General features: G+C 42.5%; 1 protein-coding gene across 1 annotated transcript in view; it reads left to right on the forward strand.

Moving 5' to 3' along the window:
* The first annotated feature begins 701 nt into the window (after positions 1-701).
* LOC143960266 (solute carrier organic anion transporter family member 1B3-like) overlaps positions 702-19,424 on the forward strand; it is a 95,102-nt gene continuing 76,379 nt past the window's right edge. Inside the window, exons 1-2 of the mRNA XM_077468673.1 lie at positions 702-861; positions 13,187-13,314. Of these exons, the coding sequence (XP_077324799.1) occupies positions 13,201-13,314 (114 nt within the window). The 5' untranslated portion in view covers positions 702-861; positions 13,187-13,200. The remainder of the gene's footprint in view (positions 862-13,186; positions 13,315-19,424) is intronic.

The following is a 19,424-nucleotide window of genomic DNA, read 5'->3' on the forward strand; positions in this document are numbered from 1 at the left end:
AACATTTTTGTATTGCTGCCATTGTTTTGTTTACATTTCAGCTGTCAGTGGGGAAGCCCGCTGACAGCTGAGGGGTCATCAGTTGTTAGGGTTGCGGCGGCCGGCTTCTCGTGTTGCTGCTTAACAACCAGTTTTTCTTTCTCGGTTGACCAGTTTTTGACCGATCCGTGTTCTGAAAATTTGGAATTTGTAAAAAAACAAATAAACCAAACAAATTTTTAACGAACTTCAACTAAATTTGTTATTAATTTTTACTATTTCATTCAGAGATTCGGATACATCCCAATCTCCAAATAACCAAAAATTAATTTGAATTTGTATTCGGAATGAAACAAACATGTCTAGTTTGCATACACTCCAAACACATTCTGTAGGTAAAATGGCTGCTTTTTAAAATTTTGCACTAGTACAGTATGTGTGAGTCAGGGACCTTGATTGTAAGCAAATTGAGGGCAGGGACTGATGTGAACAAACATTATGTAAATCACTATACATTGTTCATATACAGTATGTTGTAAATACAGGTAATAAATAAATGTATATTTTCTTTGTTCGTAGTAAAGGTGGAGGACATGACTGAATCTCTCTGAATCACTTTCTGACATGGTCCGAATATTCTGGTTCCACAAACCACCAGTTTTAGCACATATTTGGGTCTAACAAATTCCAAATTCCAAATCTTGTGTTTTGGAATTCTGTATATACTTCTCCTGTGCTTCCAGAAGGTCTCCAGGTCACTCTGATCCTCCTATAGGTAAACAGCGCCGAACTCTTTGATGTAGTTAATCATTTCCACCAGCTGGACAGCTCGGATGCCCTCCTATCCCCTCTGACTTCAGTGGATAGAGACTCCTCAGCCAGGTAGGTACAGTTTATATATTTCTCTGGATTTGCAGATACTGATTTATGTATGTGGCCTTGCTTGTCTTTTTTGTGCAGCTTGAAAATTTTGTTGTAAGGTGTGATTGGCGGTATTTTTGGCATTTATGTCACCTCTATAAAATATCCTCTGTCCTTCTAATAGGCGCAACGTGGCAGCAATGAAAGTGCTTTGATTTACTAAAAAGTACTTAAAGTGTATCTACACTAAAAGCAGATATGCTATATATTATAGCTCACCAGTTCTTAAATGTTGTGGCTGCATTAATTTTACTTTTTTAACACTTTTTTGTTTTCACCTGGTGATCTTGCCAGTACAAACTTCCTGTAATAGGGTGACAACATTTATTGACTGTGCAGTATCTGTCAAGGGGCAATGTTGTCATCCTAAGGCAGGACAAGAGAATAGTTAGCCCCTCTCATCTTCTCCATAACATAGGAGCAAGTGTTTTTTTCAGTTCACAGACAAGCATGGGAACATTGCAATTGTAACAATACAGCACAGGCAGAGCAGTTATCAGCTCACTGGATTTCTGGAAGGGTCATCTGGTATTTTTTTGCGCTTAACAAACAGATACAACAAAACACTTTCAATGGTGTATTTAACAGACCAAAATCAACCAAATAAGAGAAGATGATTGTTAAGCTTTAAATGCTCTTTAGATCTTAAATAAATTTGCCTGTAGTTGTTTGTGTTAGCTTTGAGCATTCATGATCTGATGTTTTTTTTTCTATTCTGTAGATGCTGGCAGTTTATAAAAACTGTAAAAACTGTCTGACTTTTTCTGGTGGGGGGGGGGGGGAGGGTGAAAATGTAACTGGTAATTTACTCCACTCTGCCATAAGTCATCCCTTTTAGTGGAAAGTCAAAGAAGAACTTCCGCAGGTATTGCGTACCGATTTTCCTGTTGTTTAAACACCTTTTATTTTGTGTTTTGGTGAAAAATTCAAAAAATGTTTGGAATTTGAGAAAACAGGGGGAGCGTCACTGGCAAAAAATAAATAAATAAATCCCCTTGACCCCCCCCCCCTCCCCATTGGGCATCCCTCCATATCTCCCATGGGACATAGCTTTATTACAGTTCACTCCTCCCTCATTGGCACATCTCCCTATTTCAACCTCTGCAACATATCAAAAATATGCCCCTTTCTAACCAATGACACAACAAAGCTCTTAATTCACTCCCTGGACATCTCTGGCCTCGATTATTGCAATTCCCTCCTCCTTGGCTTACCTTTACATAGGCTATCACCTCTTCAATCCATCATGAATGTTGCTGCCAGACTCATCCACCTTAGCAACCGCTCAGTCTCTACTACTCCTCTCTGTCAATCCCTCCATTGGCTTCCGCTTACCCAACAAATTAAATTCAAAATGCTAACAACTACCTACAAAGCTGTCCACAACTCTGCCCCCAGCTACATCACTTCTTCTCAACACCTCCTGTTCTCTAGCTCTCTCATCACCTCCTCCCATGCTCGTCTCCAGGACTTTTCCAGAGCCTTTCCAAGCCTATGGAACTCCTTACCTCAATCTGTTTGTCTATCTCCTACTTTATTAGCTTTTAGACGATCCCTGAAAACTCTCCTCTTCAGAGAAGCCTATCCTACCCACGCCTAACAGCTGTATTTTCATTTTGTCCATCTGATCATCCCCCACAGCTACTACCCTTTGTTCCACTTAACTCTCCCTTTTAGAGTATAAGCTTTAATGAGTAGGGCCCTCCGATCCCTCTTGTATTGTAATTGTACTGTCTTCCCCCATTATGTAAATCGCTGCGCAAACCGTTGGCGCTATATAAATCCGGTATAATAATAATAATAATAATTTTGATCCACCCCCACCAATGCTCCCATTGGACATTGCCCTATTTCATTTGGCTCCTTCCCATCTCCTCCAATAGCACATTGCCCCATTTCATAACACTCCCCTATTACTCCCATGGGACATAACTCTATTTTAGTCAAACCCACCCCCCACATCTATTCCACATGCCATTGCCCTATTTCGGCTCCCCCATCTCTCCAAAGACACATTGCCCTATTTCAGTCCAACCTGCTTCCACCATTACTCCTACAGGATATTGCTCTATGACCTCAAGCTAGCAGGAGGAAAGTTCAAGGCTAACCTTAGAAAGTATTATTTTACAGAAACAGTGGCTGATGCTTGGAACAGGCTTTCAGCAGAGGTAGTGAGCTGGTCAACAGTAATTGAATTTTACACATGCTTAAAACAAATATAGATCTATACTCAGACAAAAAGTTAAACGTTTTATGGGTCAAACTTAATGGAGCACTTGGTCTTTTTTTTCTACCATCAGTCTTCTATGTTTTTGGGTTATTATTTAAATCTACTCCTTCTTTCCATCTGACCTTGTCCTATTTCAATCCAGCCCTCATCTCCCCCAATTGTAGATCTCCCCATTTCAGTGTACACCACTCCCATAGGAAACACCCTATTTTATTCCACATCCCCTTCAACTCCCAACAGAATGGTATATCGCCCCATTTCAGTGCAAATCCCACCCACCCCCTTCACTTATTATTTTCATGGAACATCATTAAGTTTTAATCAACTTCCCAACAGTGTTAATTTCATTGACGAAAATATTTGAATCAACTTTTACTAAAACTAAAACAATTCAGATTGCTCAAATATAAATATGACTAAATCCAAAATGGCATTTTAGTCAAAAGATTATGACTAAAACTAAATCAAAAATGTGACATCAAAATTAACACTGCACTACCACATAAGAATAAGTAAGGGGCATCTACTAAGTTGCTGAAAGAAAAAAAAAATTAAGAAAAAGGCTTTTCTTATTTTTTTCCTTAATGTTTAATGTTGTTAATATATTCAGGTAATATGTGCAATGGCATTACAGCTAATAGAGTTTACAGCTTCTTACTTTTTTTCTATATTTTAAAGTTGCACTTCTGTTTGTCAAAAAATAATTATTTGTATTTGTTTATGAAACTTTGTTTAATTTAAAGGCTAAATCTATGTCTGTAGTGTGTGTTCAAACCTTCATACCAGAAATAATGACGTTATTTGATTTTTACTCCAGGAGTATATAATGAGTTTGGCATTTCTAGAGAAATGCTTAAATAATGCAGTACAATTTAACTCAACCCATTTGATTTTAGTCGACTAAAATGTATTGGAGATTTTAGTTGACTAAAATACGACCAAAACAAAAAAAAAAACAAAACGAAAATACAACTAAAACTAAATCAAAATTTCACGTGAAAATTAACACTGCCTCCCATTTGACCATCACATTTCAGTCCATAAATTCTGTTTTTCAATTACTTGTGTTCCATTTGCTGCAAGGCTGACCAATAGACATAATGTTTATTCCTGAGTGTTTAAAAAACATGATTTTTTTTTTTTGTGGAAGTTTTCCAAAAAGTCCAAAGAGGTTAGTCGGGGACTCTTATCTGATAAATAAAGAGACAACTAAGAGAGCATTGCTTTGACCATGGTGTAGCCACACAGGCATACGTGAAAGTCTTTAATATGATGTTTAATTGAAGTGCAGAAAAAAAAGGGACGCTATTTCTTTTTAAATGATGGTTCACACCAGTGTCATGTCAGACATCAGATGTGATTTGCACCACACTGCTGTGCAGATAACATGCAACGTTTGTGCAATGCAAATTCAGCCATACAGATTGTTTGGCTGAATTCACATCACATTCGGACCAAAATTGTGCAAGACCCTTTTTTTTTTTTGGTCGGCACCAGAAGTGTGAACACCCATGCAACCTGATTCCTGTCCAAATTCACAGTTCGCACAGTTCGCACTGCAATATGCGAAGCAATCTGGGGGTGTCAACTTTCTATTGACACCTGCAGCAGTTTGCATAGGGCAGTGTGAACTGCCTGCGAGTCCAATGCGATGCGGAAACTGGCACTAGAATTGCGCTGGTTTCCACATTGCATATGTGTGAACTGGCAATAAAATTGGGTATAGCCGGCGGTGCTGATTGAATGGGGAAATCTGGTAGGCTGACAAGGAAAATCTGATTGGTAGATCAACTTCTGTACAACCAGTCTGCCCATACATGGATTGAAATTGGACCTATCCCTGCAGAACAAGCCAAATAATGATTCATGCATGGCAGGCTTTAGTCTCCTTTTAGTACCCATTATATGGCAGTCCCAGGGCTGTTGTCAGGTTTTGGAATAGTACTGTGGCTTTATTTCCATACTCCAGGTATGACCACCCATCCTCCCGAGTCTATATTTGTCCTAAGAGGTTGTGTAATTTTAGACTTTCTTAGTCTCCATTCAATGCAAAGTCGAGCACTTTGCTGGTTTATTGATTCAGACAGCTTCATTGTTTAAAGCTGAATTCTGGGATAAACAAATCTTGTCTAAATATAGGAGTGATGTGTATTCTTACTTGTGTAGCACTACCCCCCCCCCCCCCCCCCCCCCGTAGGAGCCATTGGATAGAATAGGACCTTCTCAAGAACCTCAGCTCTTCTGACTCACCAAGTTGAGTGGACAAAAATACAATATAACAGGAATTCACTAAAAATAATACTTACTATCCAATAGTAGTGCTATATCAAGAGGGACATGCACAAAACTAGGTAGTAAAAGCAAACTTAATATATTATCACCTAATAAGGTTGGTAGCTAGGCAAGCATAAATAGATAAACAATGGTAATAACACCATTTAGCATACAAAGTAGGCTCTAGGCATAAGATAACATTTGGCGTCCAGCTCAGCATAAACAATAGCAAGGCAAATGCAGCAGTGGGATGTAGTAAAGTGCCGAGTGCTGGAACTATACTGCCAGAGCATATTTACGATAGCAATGCTAATCCTAGACTGACTGGGTATGTGCTGTCCAAAAGAAAAGCAGGATGGTAATAATAATAATAATAATCATTACAGGAGGGGCAGTCCTTTGAGATGTTCTTCTGCTGGCCATTGGGCCCTTTAAGAGTGTTGGTACATTTAACCACAGTCCCAGTTGACCTGCATGCAGTATAGGTACAGTATAGGTACTCTATAGGCTCGGCACAGTTGCAAGGTAGATGTGATTCCTGTAATAAAGATCGGTCACTGCTGGTCTATCTCCTTGTGTAGATGACTGGTCTTGTTTAAATCCTCTCCTTTGGTTTTATGCAGGCAGCCTGTAGTGGGTGGACCTGCTGGGCCGCTGCTAAAGGCAGCTCTTCTCTCAGCAGGTTATGTGCAATACAGTGATGATATTACTGCTACTTTTACAAGGTTAAGACCCTTTTCACACTGAGGTGCATCTAAACTGCCAGTAAAACACTCAGCGCTTTTGCGGTGCTTTTTTGACGCTTTTAAGAAACTTTTGAAGAGCTTTTCAGGAGATTTTGAAGAGATTTTTAGGAGCTTTTGAAAGGCTTTTCAGGGCTTTTGATGTGCTTTTAAAGAGCTTTTGAGGTGCTTTCCATTCATTTCAATGGAGAGGGGCGCCTTTAAGGTACTTTTTTTTTAGCTCTCCAAACATGCTCCCAAGATGTTGCTTGCAGGAGTTTTATCACCTCCCCATCAGTGCACCGCCCCAGTGTGAAAGCATCCATTGATTTTAATGGGAAACAGTTTTCGTGAGCTTCTCGGGCGCTTTTTTTAGACCCCCTTCACACTGCCAGCACCAGGGTGTCGGCGGTAAAGTGGCGCTTTACCGTAGTTTTGGCGGCACTTTTCGGCCACTAGTGGGGTGCTTTTAACCCCCGCTAGTGGCCTAAAAAGGATTAAACGTGCCGCTGCAGATTTGATTTCAATGAGCAGGGGCATTTTAGGAGGGGTGTATACATCCCTCCTAAAGCGCCTCAAAGATGCTGCCTACAGGACTTTTTTTGACGTCCTGCCAGCGCAACGATCCAGTGTGAAAGCATGCAGGTTTTCATATTGGAGTGACAGGAGAAGCGCTTTGCAGGTGATATTTTAGCCATATAAAGTGTGAAAGGGGTCTTACTTTCATTTTTGTGGTGCTTTGCGCTTTTAACCCTTTATTCGGTCACTAGCAGGGAATAAAAGAACACACAAAAGTGGAGCTTTGCAGGCGCTTTGGCGGTGCTGCCCATTGATTTCAATGGGCAGGGGCAATTTAGGAGGGGTGTATATACACTGCTCCTAAAGCACCTCAAAGAAGCTGCTTGCAGGACTTGTTTTGATGTCCCACCAGAGCAGCACCTCAGTGCTAAAGCGCCTGAAAAACACTTCCAGTGTGAAAGGGATCTTAAAGTAAAAGTGCTTAAAAAGCGCCTCAGTGTGAAAGGGGTCTAAGATCATTGTCTGATGACAATCGCGGTCAGAATTGCGGTGATTCAGCTCACGATTTGGGTCACTCAAAGGTGAACCTCATACACATGATCGGACTTTGCACCAACAAAACTGTGATTTTTGTTCGCAGGTCGTTGGCTCAAACTTGTCCTGCATACACACGGTCACACAAATGCTGGCCAACAATTACGAACATGGGAACAAGGTGACGTACAAGACTTATGATGATTAGAGAAAAAGGAAGTTCAATAGCCAGTGCGACTCCTTCTGCTTGATTCCGAGCATGCGTGAACTTTTGTGTGACGGACTTGTGTACACACGATCGGAAGCTCAAGAAGCTCAAATCGAACTTTTCCCGTCGGAAAATCTGACCGTGTGTACGCGGCATTAGGCCCCTTTCACACTGGGGGCCATCCACGCGTTAGCGTTTAAGCACTGCTCGTTTTAGCGGCGCCTTACTGCTGTTTAAGTGCTTTTCGGCCGATAGAGGGGCCCTTTTAGCCCATGCTAGTGGCCAAAGAAGGGGCTAAAAATGTCCCCGTTTTTGCACTTCAAAAGCGCTTTTCAGGCATTGCAATGGGCAGGGAGGTTTTGGGAGCGCTGTATATAGTGTTACCAAACCGCCCCAAAGATGCTGCTTGCAGGACTTTTTCTAATGTCCACTCGGGCTTTCACATTTGGGCGGTGTGGGAGGCAGTTTTCAGGCATTTTACAGGCCCTATTTCTAGTGCTAAAACGCCTGAAAACTGCCTCAGTGTGAACGGGGTCCTAACGTAAAAAAATTATTATTTTATAAGAGTCACTTGGCTGTACACCAATATTGTCCTTTAACCTTATCTCTGATACAATGTTTCCGGCTGACACACAATATGAAGAGTATAGATAAGAGAAAAGGGGAGTTTCAATTTCATCAAAAAGTTGACAACAAAGTGCCATATTGGTGAAATGCCCCTGGGATAAAGAAAAAATGAAGGAATCGGGTTGCAAGGGCTTTAAATGTTTCCTAAAGGGTTGAGGAAGCCCCTTTCACCTACCTTGGACCTATTCTTTTTCAAACAACAGCCCTTAATTAGCTGGGAACATGACACTAGATATTGTATACTTCCCAACTTTGTGGGATGGGAAAGTGGGACACTTTTTAGTACAAAGTATGTAAGCAATGGTCACACCCCCAGTTACTCAAAATGCGTAGAATTATAATGCTAAATTGATTGGCTAAACCCACAAGTGTCCTTTTTTAAATTCTTTACTTTTTCAATAAGAAATGTTTACAAACAGAGCAGGGGCGGACTGACCATTGGGCCACTCGGGCACTGCCCGAGGGCCCCGAGCCACTAGGGGGCCCCATCAGGGTTGCCAGCCTCAGTAAAACCAGGGACAGTATGTAAAAATCTGTGTTTCTTTTTACATCTGTCTCTGAAATGTCCCTTACCGACATCCTTTTGGTCTAAAAATCCTGAGATTATAGCTGCCCCACCTCTCCAGTACCTTCTCAGCCAATAGAAACATGTCTGTGTATCTTGTGTGTACTGTGTGATTGTATACGGTGTGTGTGTATACTGTGCGGCCCCATAATCTCGCATTGACTGGGGGCCCCATAATCTCCTATTGCCCGGGGGCCCCATGAGTTGTCAGTCCACCCCTGAAACAGAGTAATAACACACTTCATCATAAAGAAGTATAAGGTAAAAACGTATTCTTATTGTTCCGAATACATTATAACAGTTGAAGATCTGACTTGGGGTATATGGGGATGACCCATAGAGTAAGGTAAGGGAGTAAACAAGAAACAATGGAAGTTATCTTGGCAAGCAGGAAGGGAGGTGTCCACAAACTATTGGCCATGTCGTGTAGAACATATACAGGTGACCAAAGACTGGAAATAACCATTGTAGAGAATAAATGTAAATGTGTGTCATCTTGAACCAATTGCACTACAGAAATATCCATAGGAAAAAGAAAATAACTGCGCTAAGGTTTAAAATGTGAATATGTGAATGTGTAAATATGTAAAGAAATTCCTGTGAGGATGTTCAGCTGCGGCTTCGCTATGTCACATGCATGCAAATAAGAAAACGAAAAATCATAAGCCGCGCTAAATAGATACCAAAGCAAATACAACCAACTATTTGTGCAATAATATAAAAGTAAATGTTGAAATAGATATTAGTAAATACAACCAACTGCTTGTGCAAAATATACAAGTAAATATTGAAATAGATATTATATAGGGTATAGCAACCTTATATGTGTATATACATATACGTGATACAAAACATATACCGTATATACTCGAGTATAAGCCGAGATTTTCAGCCTCTTTTTTGAGGCTGAAAGTGCCCCCCTCGGCTTATACTCGAGTCATCGCTGTCTGCCCGCTCGATCAGCGTGTCGAGCAGATAGACAGCGGCCATTCTATTCAAAAGCCGCGCCTCCGGCTCCGCCTTCGCCTGTGATAGGCGGAACACTGAATTTCCCAGCAGCCTGTGTTCCGCCTATCACGGACATCGTATCATCCTCGTACTATGGACGAGGATGATACGACGTCTGTGATAGGCGGAACACAGGCTGCTGGGAAATTCAGTGTTCCGCCTATCACAGGCGAAGGCGGCGGCGCAGCTTTTGAACTTTACAATGGCCGCCGACGAAGAGGGCACGGGACGGCACGGCACGGGACGGGACGGGACGGGGGCAAGGCAAGGCACGACACGGGACGGATGCAAGGAGGCAAGGCACGGCACGGGACGGAGGCAAGGAGGCAAGGCACGGGACGGAGGCTCGGGACAAAGGTAGGCTGGACACACACACACACACACACACACACACACACACACACACACACACACACGGATGGAGACACACACAGGGATGGATGGATGGATGGATGGAGACACACACACACAGGGATGGATGGATGGATGGATGGATGGAGACACACACACACAGGGATGGATGGATGGATGGATGGAGACACACACACACAGGGATGGATGGATGGATGGACACACACACACACAGGGATGGATGGACGGACACACAGGGATGGACGGACACACAGGGATGGACGGACACACAGGGATGGACGGACACACACACAGGGATGGACAGGCATGTCTCACCCTCGGCTTATACACGAGTCAATAAGTTTGCCAGTTTTTTTGGGGGTAAATTGGGGGCCTCGGCTTATATTCGGGTCGGCCTATACTCGAGTATATACGGTAAGTATTAAAATTTCTGATCCCAAAAACCCACAAATGCTGATGGGCACATATAATAAGAGTCAGTGACATACACCTATAATAAAAATAAATATATAAAGTATAAACACCCAGTGTATGAACAATGAGTCCGTATAAAAAACAAGAAGGGGTTAACGTGAGACCAAATAAAAGTCCTCTGAGTAAAAACCACACTATTCCTGGAAATCCAAATATGGGAGCAGTTGTGTTCAATCCACCACCAACACACGATAAGATTTACTGCTTACCAGATATGAATGACCCCCCACTACAGAGGGTCACACGGGGCTTTATAGGAATGGACGTCACTTCCAACCACAAGGTAAAAGGGGTTCCTCGATGTCTTCCTGGCTTCGCTCTTTTAGGAACTCTTGGAAAGAAAACTCACTCCCGGACACTCAACTCAGTAGTCCAAACAGACTCAGAGCCAGGGGCATCAAAACCATAGGGGAAAGATAAAACTCAAAATGGTGTAAAACCCTTTTTATTTTAAGATAAAAATATAAAAATACACTTACAAGTGTGTAAAAGAAAAAAGCGCCTTAAGTCCGTGGCGCCGGCCGGACGCACACGGACAGACTCGTTCTCCTGGAACCCGTCACAAAACCGAGGTGATAAGTAGCGCACCGCTCATCCCTACGCGTTTCACAACAAAATTGCGTCATCCATAACTATTCTCATTGTTGACACTCAACTCCCTGAGAACATATATAAATCACAAAGTCCCTTCATACTCATAGGCTGTGGCTGGTAAATTAGATGTTCATAACAACTAGGGATGGTCCCGATGTTCGAATCAGTTTGACTCGAACATTGGGTGTTCGTTTGTTCGCAAACTAACCAAACATATGGGGCGTTTGCTGGAAATTTCAGCGCCATGGAGCACCCCATAATGCACTGAGAGATCGCAGGGCATTGATGGCTGCTGATTGGCCAAGCATGCACCTAACCTGCATGCTTTGGCCAGGGGCGGACTGACAACTCATGGGGCCCCCGGGCAATAGGAGATTATGGGGCCCCCAGGCAATCAGAGATTATGGGGCCACACAGTATACATAAACACACACACACACAGTATACAATCACACAGTATACACAGACATGTTTCTATTGGCTGAGAAGGTACAGAAGAGGTGGGGCAGCTATAATCTCTGGATTTTTAGACCAAAAAGATGTCGGTAAGGGACATTTCAGAGACAGATGTAAATAAAACACAGATTTATACATACTGTCTCTGATTTTGCTGAGGTTGGCAACCCTGATGAGGCCCCCTAGCGGCCCAAGGCCCTCGGCAATGCCCGAGTGGCCGAATGGTCAGTCCGCCCCTGGCTTTGGCCAATCACAGGGCGATTTTCTGTGAGAGCCATGAGTGGCCAAAGGCAGGGTGCCTTTGGTCAATCATGGCTAAGGGGTCCACGTCCCACACCATATAAGACTGCTTACATGCTTACAGAGCAGCTGTATGTAGTGTGATACGTAGAGGAGATTGAAAGAGCTTGAGATAGATTAGGTTGGTTAGCTAGTGGTGTGCAGGCAGTTTAATATATATATATATATATATATATATATATATATATATATATATATATATATATATATATACATACAGTGTAGTCAGTAGAGACTATATATACAGTGCAGTCAGTGTAGAATATATATACAGTGCAGGCATTCTAGCACAATATCTCACAGGAGTGAGTACACCCCTCACATTTTTGTAAATATTTTATTTAATTAATAAAATCACTGCTCCTGAAAAAACTGCTGTTTAAAAACTTTTTTTTGCATTATACATGTCCCCTAGGGTTTTTAGGCAATAACATGCATATAAGCCTTTAAATTGAGCACTTTTCATTTTTCGTGTTTTCAAGTTCGTGTCCCATAGACTTTAATAGGGTTTGCATATTCACTCAAACTTTTTTCCTGTTCGCATGTTCTGGTGCAAACCAAACTGGAGGGTGTTCGGCTCACCCCTAATAACAACTATGCAGTCATCAGATGTGCCAGAGGTCCTCTTGCAACTTTGTTCACAATGCATAGCCTTCAGCTGGCAAAAACAAGTGCTGCCATTATTATGACTAATGCCGTGTACACACGACCGGACTTTTCAACAGCAAAGTTCCAACAGAACAAATCTGTCGGACAATTCGATCGCGTGTGGGCTTCATCTGGCCTTTTCTGTCGAAAAATCTGACAGACTTTAGAAATAGAGCATGTTTCAAATCTTTACGCTGAAACCAGTTCCTATCGAGAAAACAGCTTGTCTGTATACAGGTCCGACGGACCAACAACGACGCAAGGGCAGCTATTGGCTACTGGCTAATGAACTTCCTTTTTCTAGTCCCGTCATACGTCATTACGTTAAACGATCAGACTTTGGTGTGATCGTATGTAGGCAAGTCAGTTTCAGTGGAACTCCATCGGAACTCCGTCGAAAAGTCCATTGAAAAGTTTGTCAGAGTTCATTCCGACGGAAAGTCCGTTCATGTGTACGCGGCATAGGAAGCTGTTGATTCTATGTCAAGCGACCCATTTCATTCTACTGTAGATGTTAAACTGCTGCAGACTGATGATTTAGGGTAATGATAACGATAATAAAAATAGTAATTATAATAATTGTTTTTATCGTTTCACTAATCTACTTGAGAAGGTGAAAGATTTATCTGTGCTCAGAACTCAAACAATCTTTTCTTCCAATTAGTTTTTTTAACACAGAATATTTGGCTGTAAATTTCCAGTAACTGATTTGTCTGGCATGTCTTTCACTATTTTTTATAATTTGTCACTTGCAGGCAAGTCAGATAAGATGGCAGCAGAGAAAGACGACAATGAACAAAATAACCTCAACACCAACCCTCCCTCCATGGAGCAAAATGTACTACCAGAAAGTCAGAAAAGCTTGTGTTGTAGCAAACTGAAGGTAAAGCTATATCTACAGAAACACATTTAAATCACACGGCAGGAAAACCAGCATTGTTTGTACAGCCTACTAGTAACCAGTGACACTGTCAGAATGAAACGCGTTGGGGCGTGGCCTGGTTGGAAATTGTGTACTTTGTTTCATTTTGTGTATATACTCAAAATGAAGCAGGAGATTCTTGTATAGATTAGGAAACAGTTGTCCCCATTGGAGGATTTCCTTTCTATACCTCCTGTAGTGAAAACTCAAGATTTTTGGCTTCTCTATTGTTCTATCTCAGTGACACCACCAGGACAAATGAGCTGAATTTCCCCAGCGGGAACAAAAACATTAATAAAAACATGACAGGGCTTCTTATCCTTCCCCATTCCATCCAAAACTAAAGCAAACAAAAAAATTACTTTATGGAGATCGAGTTAAAATAAGATGATTGGCTAAAAATCGGAAATACTACTAAACCATTATAGCATAATGCAGTGACTGTAGAGATCAACTGTGTTGCTAGGTCTGTAAAAGATCTGGGGCTAGAGCCCATAGCAGTGGTCACCAACCTTTTTAACCTTTTTGCAGGCCGGTGTGGTAAGCAATTTTTCCAGGGTGATTGAAGCGCATTGTTTCTATTATTACATTGAAATGTAAAACAAAATAATTCAACTTACCATAATGCAAAATCAGTCCTGGGTTTGCCACTTGCCCCATCTCCTGCCACCAGGTGCGGCGTGTCACTTGCCACCATCGTCTGTCACCAGATGCAGCTTGTTACTTGCCACCATCACCTGCCACTAGATGTGGATTCTCACTTGCCACCTGATGTGGATTGTCTCTTGTCACGTCACCTGCTACTATTTGCAGATTGCCACATTACCTGCCACAATTTGCAGATTGTCACACGCCCCGTCACCTGCCACCTGATGCGGATTGTCACTTGCCACATCACCTGCCACCATTTGCAGATTGTCACTTGCCACGTCACCTGACACAATTTGCAGATTGCCACTTGCCACATCACCTGCCACCTTATGTGGATTGTCACTTGCCACATTGCCTGGCACCAGATGTGGGTTGTCACTCGCTAACTGATGTGGATTGTCACTTGCAATGACAGTCAGTGCCACCAAATGTGCATTGTCGCTACATTGGTGGCAGGCAGGCAGCACTGGTCCATTTAGTGAGGGCAGGAGAGCGGTGGTGCATGGCGGGCAGTGAGAGATGATGTAATCTCACTCCTCCCCACCGCACCAACGACCTTGAAGAGGCCCACGCTGTGAGGGCGGAAGATCACTGATATGTGGTGGGCAGTGAGAGATTATGTCTTCTCTCTGCTCCCTGCCGCATCTCGCTCCCACACTGAAGAGGCCCGGCTGCGAGGGGGGAAGAACGGTGATGTGGAGCGAGCAGAGAGAGATGATATCATCTCTGCTCTGCTCGTCCACCCGCTTGCTTCTCTCCTCCCATCTGCCTCTCTCATGCAGCCGCGACCCACTGGTTAGGCAGGGACTCTGCTGCAAGAGACTCAGAGATATGGAGCCCCAGATTCAGAGCTATAGCCCCAATAGCCACCCCCTAGCAACGCCCCTGGTATATGGTACTTCATTGATTAGCGAATTCAATACCAGGTTGGCCACCCAGGCTTTTGTGGCTGTTCAGAACTGGCCACATTCTATCTTTTTTATATATATATATATATATATATATATATATATATATATATATACATTTTTTTCCTGTCACAATGTCTCATCCACCTTTGTACATAGTCCAGTGTTCTTTACACATCAGACCTTCACAAGTATTGGAATGGAGCTCAGAGGTCGGAGGTTCGGGAGTTTGTTTGACTTAGATAGGATGAAGAGGTAGGATGTAGATTAGGATAATAATTAATCTGTCAGGGGGCAGATAATGTGTAATTTCCAACAAAATAAAGGCAATTGATTACTTCAATAGTCTGCCCTCTGCCATAACGCTGCCAATAGAGGAAGTAAAGGATCGACTCTACCACTTGATGTATCATGGGGTAATTACAGGGTGCAACTGTCCAGGAGCTCAGGAGGGCCCAGCATGGCTGCAGGAAGAGAAATGAGACTACACATGTGTAGCTTTTTAAGTAGTTAGAGTGGGAAAGCTCCACCTTGTATGTCATGTCAGCCTAATGGTTCTTACAAGACTTATGCCACGTACACAAGGTCAGAAATTCAAACCGTGTGTAGGCTCCATCAGACATTTGCTATCGGAATTCCCGACAACAAAAATTTGAGAGCTGGATCTCAAATTTTCCGACAACAAAATCCATTGTCGTAAATTCTGAGCGTGTGTAGACAATTCCGACGCACATATTACCATGCACGCTCTGAATCAAGTATGAGACGGAAGCACTCGGTCTGGCAAAAATGACGTTCGTAACATTCGTCACACTGCAATTTTTTTAATCTTTTAATGTAGCACATTCTCTTCTTCTTTATAATGCTAGAATAATGAAGTTGTTTTTCTGCTCATATTCACACAAAGTTCTAACAAACTGGTTTCTTTATTATTTCTTGTGATCTCCTGAATAATCTTTATTTATTTTTTTTACGCCAGATCTCCAGAATAATGTTTAGAATATTGTTTTATAGTAATTGACTTTTTTTTTATCAAGATCTCCTTATTTTTTTAAATGTTTCTTTTCTAGTGATCTCCATAATATTTTTGTTGTTTTGTGTGTCAAGTTACCACAACACCATTGTTATTTTTTAACCTCAAGGAGGTTGGTTGGCGTTGGTGTTCCTTGTTAATTTAACATTGTATTTTTGAAATGTAATATCTTTTTGAAGTAAAACACATAGCCAAGTATTTGTGAATAAAAAATAGACATTAGGGGTCCTAACAAAATAAAGAGGAAGGCAACACTGGATAAACTGTTGAAATTGCAAAGCCTTTGTACCCCAGGGCAGACATCAACTATTTGACAATCCGGTCCAGGACTCAGAGAGATCAGGAACTGCAGCAGATGACATACATGTCCCCAGGCTGTGGTCATACAACAGCATGCGTCTTTTGTCAGACCAGACTGAACCCAGGCCATCACTCTCTTGTTTTATTTCCACTCTTCCTTCCATGCTTGCTTCCAGGCTGTGTCTTTGGTGTTGGAGTTGTGGCAAGAAGTGGAGGAGGAGGATGGTCAAACTCACAAACATGGCTTTTGCTTGTGAGTTCGCCCCTCAACCCCTTATTTAGCACCTGATAGATCACTTCCTCACAAATGAGGCATTGGCCCAACTCCATTTCCTGCATTTTGCTGGCAGGCATAGGCCTCTTGAACATTGGGGGTGGTTCTGAGGGCCACAGCAGCCTGCCAAATTAACCCAAGTGCTGACTCCTCCACATTCCTCCCCTTCCTTGGCCTTTTTGGTTTACAGGCAGAGGGGAGGGACCTGGGATTCGGTCAGGCTCCTGGGCCCGGCCACCTCCTGGCTGCCAATTTCCCCCGGCCACCTCCTGGCTGCCATGTTCCACAGCCTCCTCCTGGCTGAGGCTTTCCTGTGTATGAAAAAGGGACATAGTTTTAGTTTTTCGTTCATCAATCACACACAGTTTTGAACTCATGACTGTTGCAAATTGAATGTTAACAAATAGAAAAGACTATCATTCTGACCCCAGCATTTTTCATTCTTGTCCCAATAATTTTTCGCTACTACTGTCTATTGATATGTAAACCACTTTGTTAAATCCGAAATTAGTGATCAATAATAACATCTAGTTAACATCATTCATTTTTTGACCAGAAATATGTTGAACAATGCTATACCTGACTCAAGCTGGGCTCCTCCATTTCTTCCTGAGTGGAAGGCCCAGGTTGGACGTCGGTAGCCTCAGCTGAGGTGGAAGGAAGAGTGGAAGGAAGAGTTGGCCTGATTTCAGTCTGCTCTGACAGAAAACGCAGTCTATCATAGTACCAGAGCCAGGGTACATAAATGTCATCTGCTGCTGCTCCTAATCTCTGGGAATCCTGGACCTTCTTGCACTCCCTATTATAAGTGCTCCTCAGGCCACAAATTTTGGCCTTCAAATAGGGGATGGTTGCCGTGGGGATCTGTCGCTTCAACAATTCCATTAATTGATCCAACACTGCCTTCCTCTTTATTTTATTATTATAAAAGGGGTGTTTCACCTGCCACAGACGGGGCAGCTCTCTGTACATATCAATGAATTGGGGGAGGAAGTTGTGATCGTTGAATCAATCCATTTTATCTGCAAGACACAACACAAGACAAACCCTAACGTCAGGCTAAACTCTCCTAATCTTGTCCCAATATAGACCTCAATCTATAACCGGTATAGGCCACTGATGCCCCAAGTTAAAATTGTACCTTGGTTTTCACGATTGGTGCTTCCGCTACACCTTCCTCTGCTCACAGATCGTATGTACGACGCACGCGTGTTACGCTTTATATACACTGTGCATGCGTGAAACTCCGCCTGCCCCTGACCTTCTTTCTAGTATGTTCCCTGCCCCTTCTCTTACGGAGCAGTGGGAGAGCACATTGCAGAGAAAGAGCAATTGCATGCAGACAGCAGCAGCAACGATGAAAGCCTGGAACCAGAAACATCCCGATCCAGGAAGAGATTTAAGGCCTCAAATACGGCTTTGTAGAGATGGTGGAGATGGTGGACATCTTGAAGAGGGCCGACTATGATGGCAAGTATAGACCTTACCCAAACCCAAATGTGAGAAAGGCCAAGATCATGACTAAAGTTGTGAAAAGCCTGCACAGGAATTTTGGGTTACGACGATCCAAGGAGCAATTGAGGAAAAGCTGGTCAGACTTGAAATCAAGGGATCACAATAAATACAGAAGGATAAGGAAAGTGCTTCTAAAAAGTAAGTATTTGTCCTGTGTTCCGATTAATATTATTACTTGCATGCTGCTCCATGTGCTTTTCTTTACTGTTGTACAGTTTAAAATGCCAACTTTCAGGTTTGTGGGCACAGTAATCGGTCGTAGTAAACAGTTTATTCGCCACTAATGCGATGTTTTTGGCAGATGCAGGTTAACTACATTTGGTCATGCCTATTTGTATTAAAAGAAGTTTAGTACATTGTTGTTGTCTAGATGGGTTTGTAACTAGAATGAAATGAAAACTTGATTCAGTGTAAGGAGAGGACACTCAGCAGATGTTTACACATCTGGACGCAGGAGCACTAGTGTGGAACACCATAACAAACTTTTTAAGGTGTCCCACACAGGTGCTCCAGTGGATAATAGAGGTGTCTCCATGTGTGAAACTTGCACAAAACAGGTAAGTATTCCAGCTTTGGAAAGGGGAAAAAATAGTTAAAAGCAATGTTTCATATTTCTATTTCTGGCCTCAAATATCTGTGTGCTAATTATACATTTTTTTTAATCACATAGGGGAGAAAAGACTCAGGACATCTGAGGACACCAGGAACCACCCCACACCGAATGAAGAAGAGGCAGTGCCGGGACAAGGTCATCCAGCGCCCAGGGCAAAGATGGAAAACTGCACCCCCCTTTCCCTTAGGGTTAGGCTCAGGGTGCCCCTACCCCTGCAATATATTGCGCCAGGGGCAGCCGCCCCTCCTGCCCACCCCTTGTCCCGGCCCTGAGAAGAGGAACTCAGCACACCACAACCTGAGGATGTGGAAGGAGAGGTTTATGAAGTGGGCGAAATAGTGACCACAACATCAGTGTCTGGGACCACAGCTTCAGGTAATAGATGTATGCCTGCATATTTATAATACATGGTGTGTGTTTTTTATTTTAGGTGATGTGGATATTGTGGAAGAAAAATCTAATTTCACCAGTGCAAGTGGAGATAATGGCATGCAATCGTGAATTAGAGAAGATCAAGGAAGACATCAATGATGTTGAAAAAAGACTCAAAAACATCATTGATGTTTTAGGCAGAATCAAAAACACCCCAAAATTATTCAAGTTTAGCATTATATTTTTTATTTTTAAAACAATTTTAAAGTCATTTTAAAGCCAAATTTTGAAGATGCAAACAGAGTGTCAACATGTGCTATCTGCCATCACGGGATGTCAATATACGCGTTTTGTGGGTGCAACAGCTTGCTCGCAACTAAAGTGGATGAGAGGAAGGGGTTGCAC

Source organism: Lithobates pipiens, unplaced genomic scaffold (genome assembly GCF_037356315.1).
Source record: "Lithobates pipiens isolate NorthernLeopardFrog02 unplaced genomic scaffold, aLitPip1_a1.2 Scaffold_8, whole genome shotgun sequence".
In the NCBI taxonomy this organism is placed as follows: domain Eukaryota; kingdom Metazoa; phylum Chordata; class Amphibia; order Anura; family Ranidae; genus Lithobates; species Lithobates pipiens.